At 36.4% G+C, this 10,000-nt stretch overlaps 1 protein-coding gene across 7 annotated transcripts in view; it reads left to right on the top strand.

Annotated features, from left to right (window-relative positions):
• The window catches only part of LOC115232426 (guanine nucleotide exchange protein SMCR8), an 81,477-nt gene that overhangs the window by 51,990 nt on the left and 19,487 nt on the right, over positions 1-10,000 (top strand). For 6 of the 7 annotated variants that reach the window (XM_036514321.1, XM_036514315.1, XM_036514306.1 and 3 more), the window contains 5 exons: positions 40-140; positions 3,358-3,427; positions 3,565-3,647; positions 5,178-5,340; positions 7,290-7,413. In XM_036514321.1, coding sequence (XP_036370214.1) covers positions 40-140; positions 3,358-3,427; positions 3,565-3,647; positions 5,178-5,340; positions 7,290-7,413 — 541 coding nt within the window. The remainder of the gene's footprint in view (positions 1-39; positions 141-3,357; positions 3,428-3,564; positions 3,648-5,177; positions 5,341-7,289; positions 7,414-10,000) is intronic. The other variant, XM_036514328.1, reaches the window with a different exon arrangement.

The following is a 10,000-nucleotide window of genomic DNA, read 5'->3' as shown; positions in this document are numbered from 1 at the left end:
GAAACTTATCTCTCTTTTGTGTATCTTTTCACTTTGTAGTTACGAAAGTACTTCGCTTTATTCAACATGCAGTGAACATTCTGATGATATGTTATGTGCCCTTTGTCAGCAACCTAATAAAGATGCTTCAACTTATGATGGTAGAAAATTGTTTTTTGTTATAATTTTAATTTATTAAATTGAATTAAAAATATCTTTCTGAATAGCCCGTACACTAAATCAGGCTTGCACAATTCAGAATGAAATGGTAGTTATATTGGAGGAGGTGAAATGGTAGTCTAAATAATTGGAGGAGGTGATCTTGTGTCAGATGATGAAAAGTTATAGTGAGGCAGAGAGACAAACAGGTGTCTTGCTGTAGAGGAGGTATAAGGTTACCTGGCCAGAGAGAGGGAGGGAGAGAGAGAGAGAGAGAGAGAGAGAAAGAGATCAAGAATGAAGACAGAAACCGGTGTGCTACTACAAAGGAAATACATGGTTACCCAACCTGAGGGAAGAGCAGGAGAAGGAGAGAGAGAGAGAGAGACAACAGGATAGAGATAGTGGCAAAGTGTCTGGAATATGCAATGATACAGTGAGACAGGGCATGGGTGGAACTTGTAGAGAGCAATGATACAGTGGTACAGGGTCAAGAGGACAGGATTGGGGAGTGGGAGGTAAGCCTAGTGGATGAAGTGGAAATGTGAGGAAGAGAAGAGATGTAATTTAGTTTGTTGTGGTAGAGTGTGTGAGGAATTTTTGTGTTAAGTGTGGGTGGGACACACAAGTGCAGGAGTGGCTGTGTTGTAAGAAGCTTGCTTTCCAACCACATGGTTCCGGGTTCAGTCCCACTGTGTAGCACTTTGGGCAAGTATCTTCTACTATAGTCTTAGGCCAACCAAAGCCTTGTGAGTGAATTTGGTAGATGGAAACTGAAAGAAGCCCATCGTATATATATATGTGTTTGTACTTGTTATTTGTGTCTGTGTTTGTCCCCCCATCATCACTTGACAACCGAGGATGTGTTTATGTCCCCATCAATTAGCAGTTCAGCAAAAAGAGATCGATAGAATGAGTACTAGGCATACAAAGAATAAGTCCTGGGGTTGATTTGTTCAACTAAAGGCAGTACTCCAGCATGGCCACAGTCAAATGACTGAAACAAGTAAAATAATAAAAGAATTACTGACATGTGCACACAAACACACACACAGATCATCATCATCATTTAATGTCCGTTGTCCATGCTAGCATGGATTGGATAGTTTGACTGGAGTGGCATGCTGCACCAGACTCCAGTCTGATTTGGCATGGTTTTCTACTGCTGGATGCCCTTCCTAATATCAACCACTCTGAGAGTGTAATGGGTGCTTTTACGTACCACCAGCACAGGTGCCATTTGTATGACACCAGTATCTGCTATGACTGCAGTTTTGCTCAGCTTCATGGGTCTTCTTCTCAAGCATGACATAATGCCAAGGTCTCAATCGTTGCCACCATGAGGCCCAACATTCAAAAGGAACTCAGCCACTTTGCCTCCATGAGGCCCAATGCTTGACAGGAACTCAGCCACTTTGCCACTGTGAGTCCCAATGCTCAAAAGGTGTTCTTTACATACCACCAGCATGGGTGCCAGTTACCATAGCTATGATTTCACTTGACTTGACAGGTCCTCTCAAGCACAGCACATCACTAAAGGTCTCAGTCACTAGTCATTGCCTCTGTGAGGCTCAAAGTTTGAAAATCATGCTTTACCATCTTGTCCCATGTCTTCCTGGATCTACCTCTACCACAAATTCCTTCCACAGTTAGAGACTGGCACTTCTTTACACAGCTGTCCTCGTCCATATGCATCACATGACTATACCAGTTCAGTCATCTCTCTTGCACACACAGATACAGAATGGAATCATGAATATGTTTTCCTCTGGAACCTAAAGTCAAGAAATATTATTTTAAACTTTAAACATGCACATATACAGACGTTTGTCAGCATGTACACACACACACACTCACATATATACACACATATATATATATGATGATGATTGCTTCATCTTGAGAGATGATATCCGTCCCATTAACACACACACACCATACTCGATCACACAGTACAATCACTCCGTTGATGAGCCCTCAGATGACTTTTGAGACCAGTTGCTGACTGACAGGGTTTAAAACACAAGGGATAGATATTATTCAAGTTTCTTTTATGTCTTTTAAGTTCAAATATTGCAAGTTTTTGACATATGACACAAGTCATAAGAAGTGGTTGGTGTCCAAGATCATTTCTTATCTGGGCATTACGATTTGCACATATATATATATATACTTACATATATACACACTCACATAGTTCTGTGTCATTTATACATGCATACATATACACTTCTACATATACTAACATTTGTATGTGTGTATCTGTCATCATTACCATCATCATTTAGCATCCACTTGCCATGCTAGCATGGGTTTGACAGTTTGACTTGAACTGGTAGGCTGGAGAGCTGTACCAGGTGCCAGTCTAATTTTGGCTTGGTTTCCATGGCTGGATGCCCTTCCTAATGTCAACCACTCCAAGAGTGTAGCGGGTGCCTTTAACATGTCACTGACACCAACCATGATTTCACTCGACAAGTTTTCACAAGCACAGCAAATTACCAAAGGTCTTGATCACTTGTCATCGCCTCCATGAGACCCAACTTTCAAAGGAATCTACACTTTAAAATACATAGCACATATGTAGACAATGTTGCACATATAATTAATATGCACCCACTGACACATGTACATTTGTTATGTAACTAGGCTAACGCATTTCTGTCTAAAAAGTACATACATAGATGTATGTGCTTGTATAGGTGGTTACAATATCTAAAAATGACATAAGATTGTACATGGGTGTATAAACTTCCATATATGTACCAGTATGTGTGGACACTCTTACACTATTTTGAAACCAAATGCCAGATGAGATGATGTAATATGAGTGAAAAATGTGGTGAACTTGTTGATGGTGGGGGAGGGTTATTTTGAGGAGAACAGAGATGATGGATGAGAGCAGAAATATGGGTTAAAGAATAGAACCATGAAAGGATAGGATGGGCTTCTTTCAGTTTCTGTCTACCAGATCTACTAACCAGCTTTGTTGGCCTGGGACTATAGTAGAAGACACTTGCTCAAGGTGAACCTGGAACCATGTGTTTGGGAAGCAAACTTCTTGCCATGCAGCCATGCCTACATCTGTAGGTGATGGCAATAATTAAAATGATGATAAAAAAAATTGTGCCTTCTGCTACATGTGTGTGTGTGTGTGTGTAAGTAACTCTGTATATACATATACACATATACTCATTCTTTATTTTGTTTTCTCCACAGGTTCTCTAGGATCACTTGATGGCAGTGATGAAAGCTTTCATTCAACTTCTAGTGTCCAGTCATTTCCTTGGTAGGTAGTTTTATTGAATCTGAAGTATAGATGTAATGAAGTATTGTCAGAGGACAATGCAAATGATTTGTTGATGGCAATTTTGATTTATTAGAATATTATTGAAAACTATTTTTTGATCCTCATTTCTATTTTAGTGGTAATACAAGGTTAAATTCCAGTAAAAAGTCATTCATGTTACTGGCTGATGTTATAAATTCGAAAAAGCATCTTTTACAAGGTAAGTTCTTCATCTTTGATTTTGTCTATTTGAATGTTTGAACTGCTACCCAAAAGCCTAAATAAAAATTGTTGGTGAGAGAGAAAAATAGTTTAATATTTTAATTAATCAGGTTGTGAATTGGCTGAATTGTTAGAGTATAGGACAAAATACTTTGCATTGTTTGTTCTGGTCCTTTGTACTCTGAGTTCAAATCCTGCCATAGTTGGCCTTGCCTTTCATCCAGTCCAGAGCAATGGGTTGGAGGAATGTAGAGCAGTCTTGAGTAGTAGGCTTAATCTATTGCTGGTTTAACACAACTACCTAGCCCCTGAGAGTTTGTTGTAAACAATTGGCCCAAGTCTCCAGTTTGAAGATGCCTTCCTCTTATCCTCCACTAGTTTCAAATGAAATAAAAAGCCATGGGTGTTGTCTTTACTCCCTGAGACAAAGATAAAAATTCACATAGTTCTAATATATTACTAGTTTTGTGTAAATAATTTTACTAGTCATAGTTAAAATGTTTTTTTTTTCTTCCCATTTTTAATTAGATTATGAAATTAAGATCTTGACTACTTACTGCATCAAATTTTATTGCAGCTATTATGTTGTCTCTCTGAACAACTCTACTTGCACTTATTTGCAGGACTAAACAAAAATTAAATTCCACTCTTAATTTATAGTGGAATGGGTAATGACAGGAAAGTCGTTCAGCTATGGAAATAAATCACAACTTAACTGCTGGCAGGGTAAAAAGCTTTGTGTTTGGAACTTGCAGCATGTTCATGGGACGTCAAGGAAATCTGGATTAAGTTTGCTAAGTTTGGCAAATAAAATTCTGGTAGGAATTTCTCAAACTAGTGGAACTACTGAATGAATCTCACCTGAACACTTCCGTAGAAATAGAAATGGGCCAGACTTCAATATTCCATTAATGATAGAACAATGGAGTACCATAAGGCACTCATCACCAACTGAACTAGCATTCAGTTTTACATTCTATCAAAAGGGGACAGTTGTTAGGTGGAATCCACTTAAAATTGTGAACAATACTCCTTTTTGGGATGGATGTTGGTGAAAAGGTATGGGTGTTGAGAACCTTTTTTGAAAGGTAGAACAAGCCCACCATTCTTACCAATTGATTTAATGTCAGAATCCCATCTCAATTTAAAATTTAAGAGTATATCTGAACAAGGAGACTTTTCAAAGCAGTTTTATCCATTGAAGTAGGGGGAAGGCAAGGAATTTCATGTTAGTATTGGAAAAGTTAGTCTTAGAAGCTTTAACCACAAGAAGCTATTTGTTTTCCCATTGCATGGTTCCAGTTAGGCCACGATAAAGTCGATGAAATCAGATCTGGTTCATTCCAGATGTTTTATGGAATGGAAGAACTGAAACTAGAATGTAAAGGGATAAAAATGCAAGGCATTTAATCTTGTATTATACTCTTTCTACTTTCAAACAATTTTTCATATTTATTGATCTGATGTTGATTAACTTCTTTTTATGCTTTACTTTTATTTTCAAACTACATTTTTTTTCTTTTTTTAGCTAAGAATTTAATGTATTTTCTTAGTCAGTATGACAATATCAATAATGTGGTGGCAAGTCTTCTGTCAGGTCGTACAGTTGCTGTGGTGGGATCATGTAATAGTGAGGAGAAGGTTAAAGATATTGTCGAAGCACTCTCTCTCTTTGTTCCTGGGAACTTTATGTAAGTATTAAAAACTTTGAGAAAGCACTTTTCCTCATATTTCAAGACCCCTAAATTAATATATATTTAGTTGAATGATTTGTTTTACCTTATCTTCATAATTTCTGTCATTATCTTGTCTTCTTTTCTTTTGAGTACAAAAACATATGGCTTAAAGAAAGTATCTTTATACTATTGTCCAGTTCTTCTGAAATGATTCAGAATTGAATTTTCTGTGATCATTTTGTTTTCTATTGTTTTACTTTTTTTTTTCCTGTGTTGGAGTTTGTAAAACTTTAGTCAGAGTAAGAAAACAATACGTATAACCTTCATAGGATTCCAAGTGATGACATTGATGTTCTGCTTGGACTTCTGTAGGTTGGTGCCTGCAAGAAAATTGTGGGCAGAGGTGCTCCAGAGGGCTGTAATTGCGGAAAGAATTATTAAGCAGAGTATTTAGTGTGGCTTTTGGAGTGAGTGAAAGTAGTGAGAAGTGGATTCTGAATCATGTTTTGGCTGTAGCTGTACATGGCTACTAGTTCAGAGAGTCGAGGATGTATAATAGAAGAGACAGAAAAAAGACAGTATATCTGTGACATTGCAGTTGTACATTGGTGTTTGAGTTGTATGAAGTAGATTTATCAATCTGTTGGATGGGCTCTTGTAGAATCTAATCTAGGACATTTGTGTGTGGCTATAGGCAAAACCATCTTCCTAGGTGTGCAAGTTCTAATGTGAACAACATTTGAGCTGCAGAGTATATGAGTAACTAATGAAGGTTAAAAAATTTGTGGGCTTGGAAGAAGACTAATACAGATTTGATAATGTTATATATGTTTGAGGTAATGACGAAAGTTATCAGAAACTGTGAAGACTAGCATTTATAGTAACTTTAAGGGTTTTAGTGTTAAGGAGGGGAGACATAAAGCACTACTTTTTTGATAGGTATAGTGAATGTGTCTTTCTGCTATTTAAGAGATTATGTTTCTATTAGAAGATATTTCTGAAGTAGCCAGATCTTCATAGAAGATCTGGCTAAAGTGTTTTCAATAATGTGGATGACACCTGTGTACTAAAAGATAAGGAAAATGGAGGGTGGTAGCAACTATGGAAAACATTACCAAATCTTGAGATACAAGACTTTGAAGAAAAGTGAATGGCAGAGGAAATGGAAATCTTGTCTCATAGTTTGCCACTAACTACTATGTCGATTCTTGTGATTCACTCAATTAACTCAATAATTTTTACTAGTCCTCTCAAAATTCTGTGCTTACTGGATAAGAGGAAGAGAATATAAGATTATTGAACAGCCTCTCAAAGTGTTAGTTATGGCTGTAAACCTTTGTACTATCTTGTAGTGGGTATCTACTGGGAAAATTTTTCATTAATGCTCTCTCACAATTAGTAGTGGTATGTAATAAAAAGTATTTTCAGTAAATTGAAAGACTTTTACCCTCAAACTAGCTTTTCAACATAGTGAACTCCATGAAAAGGTATTCAAGAACCATCTGGGGATGTTATAACACATTATACTTCTTACCACCCAATGTTTTGAGTACATTCAAGAAGGAATTCACATTGTGTGTTTCACTGATGGATGACATAATTATGTTAATAAAGCAAATATAAAGTGAGAGTAGCACTTATTTACCACTAAATATACTGTGGCAATTAGCAAATACATCATGTTATCTTTACATTGTCCTTAATGAGGTTTAAATTTGGGATATTAACATAGTGGACAGTTGTTCAGTTTATTAATATCACAGAAATTCTTGTTATGCTCACTTTCATATTGCTAATATAAACCAATATAATCAAGCAATGATTTGAGTCATTACATTGTTTAAAAGCATAGAAAGTACTTGTTATAATAATATAACTTAATGCATTTTCTAGTAATTTTAATAAAAACGTTTTTGATAAGAATACAAAAAAAGCACTTATTTCTCACATATTTTGTATTAAAGCAGAAATCACAAGAAAGTGGTCATACCATGGTTGAAAAGACAGCTACAGTTGAAAGATTTAACTAGTTTTCGGCTAGTTGGTCTTTCAAAACGAAAAAATAACACGATACCCCGTTCTATCATGGTGAGTCATTAATTCATCTTATTTTGAAAACTGTATTTCTTTAATTTGCATTTTCTCAGAACTTTACTCATGGTTTCTTAAACAAGGAATGATAAATGGTTAAGTGAGGTGAAATATCATCTTCATTTTGCCTCCATTTTTCAGTGCTGACATGGGTTTGACAACAGCATCTTGCCACCTGTCTTGGACCCTCATTTCCTAATACACACAACAATAGACAAAAACCTTCAATCTCTGTAGTGTATATCATGAGTTTGTACTTCCTATTGTCAGCCACTTTATACCATCGCTTGAGTATATTTTATCATGCTATCAGCACTGGAGAGATTGTCTGCCACAATTAAAAATAACCTTCTACTTAGTATCAAAGCTACTGCTCTCCTTGTCAGGCTTCCTTCAGTGTAGCTGGTAGTGTTTGTGCTTATCATTTATTTTTTTTTATAGATTTTACAGTTGGATGCCTTTCTTATGACCAACTACTTTACAGAATTTGATTAAATGCATTTTGATGTTTGTATGACACCTAACTTTTGCATCTGTCCAACATTAATACAATTGTAGCATGCGTTTAGGGAAATTCCTCTCTCTCTCTCTCTTATATATACATAAATACGGACGTAGTAGATAACAACTAGCCTTCGGCCACCCTTTTCGACCCTGTTGTGTCCACTACTCTGATTGGTTGGTATAGACGCAATTTGTCTCTTGCTCTATTGTGCGCCAAGATGCAACCCAACCAATCACAGCCTTCTGATAAGGTCATGTGAGACAGTCTCTTCCAAACTTCCGGTGAGCCAATAGCACACTATAAAACTCTAGCAACACACCATCTCGATGTATTTTGGTTCCAGGCCTTTTGAGGTCTAACCACTGACCACAGAGCACACAGCTAGTTCCAGCGACAACATAACAGCAGCTATATGGAGACTTATCAACACACTTCCAATAGCATACGACAATCTCTTTTTCCATCGCCTCCATTTTCGTAATGTTGTCAACAACATCACTCTACATACACAGCAACCAGCAACCCTCGCACAGGTTCTATCTCAACACTGTTTGTGAATTACTTCACCATGGTTAGCAGCAAATACAACCTGCGAGAACTTCCTGTATCAAGTGACTGGCAGTAGCATAGTAGCCACAACTTCTTATGCAACATGTGCCTCAGCCAGCTCTGCATTACTGCCCCAACTTCTTGTTACAGCACTTCAACTACCGTGTACCTATACTACAAACTGGTATTTATCATCCTTGTGTCTGAACATTCTTCTAACGTCATATTATAGACTCTTTCAATGCTCTGTACTTAATGCACACACATACACTTTGTATACATGAGGGCCTGTCTATTATTATGTATATATGATGCATACACACACATGTTAACATATAAAAACAATCTTCTCTTAAACATTCTACCCAGTTGTGTCTTTCTTGTCCTTCTGGCACTTATACTCATTTATCCTTTTCACATTTATTGTATCAACCATGTGGTGTAGTAAAGGAGCCATTCGCGTCACCTCTCCTCACACAGTCGTTTACACAATTACTGTCCAGTTAGTTAAAAAGGAACTGATTTAACTACGCAATGTATTATATATGATAAAGTCTTAGAATGATCTTTGTAATAATTATTGCATATTTTCTGTTTTTTTTCTCTAGGTATATGATTCCATGTTATTTTATTCTGCATAATTTAACTCTGTTTACATCTTGATTCAACCCCATGCACCATTTCATTCACTTGTTCAGGAGAGCCCCTCTCTATCTCTACCCTTTACATTTATTCATTACATTGTACACATAACTCAGTTTTAGATTTGATAATCCTAGTAATATAACTACCATCTGAATTATACGGGCTGGTATAATTATTTTACTTGTGTCTCTGCATATAGTGTATTATCTACAAGGTGGTATGGAAAGGTTCCTAAACTAGTTATGTTTAATAAAAAATAACTTTTATTACCTAATTTTCAACATCATCACCTTCAAAATAGTTGCCTTGCATAGCAATACACCAGTCCCATTGTTCCTGTCACTTTTGGAATTTGACCTGGAAGTTATTTTCTATAAGTGAGTCGAGGAATTTCTGCAATTTGCTCTGGATCTCGACAAAGGGGTTAAAACAGCAATCTTTGAGCTGAATTTTCGTCTGGAGAAGAGTTGGAGGTTTACAGATATATCTTAAAATTGGATTCAAGTTTAGTTACCACAGAAAATCATAAGAAGAGCAAAACAGAACAAGGTGAAGTCTTTGTTAATAATATTATTTATTTAGAATATTTTGTGAGTGATCAGAGTGAAAATAATACCCACTGGAAATACAATTTTGGACCATATGAAGATTTGATGCTAATATAGGCGTAAAACTCAGTTTATGCTACAATTACAGTGTGGAAGACACATATTAGACATTCAGATCACACAAATAAACCCAGTACACTCTGAAAAGTGGTTGATGGTAAGAAGAGCAACCACCCATATCAAAATATGTCAAAAGTGGAAGATATGGATGAAATTTAATGAGGGCAGTAACTTTATAAAAAAAGCAACTTGATCTGTAACAGTGCCAGCATGAAAA

Source organism: Octopus sinensis, linkage group LG2 (assembly GCF_006345805.1).
Source record: "Octopus sinensis linkage group LG2, ASM634580v1, whole genome shotgun sequence".
NCBI classification, from domain to species: domain Eukaryota; kingdom Metazoa; phylum Mollusca; class Cephalopoda; order Octopoda; family Octopodidae; genus Octopus; species Octopus sinensis.
The sequence above is the reverse complement of the archived record's forward strand: the minus strand, read 5'-3'. Positions and strand labels throughout refer to the sequence as shown.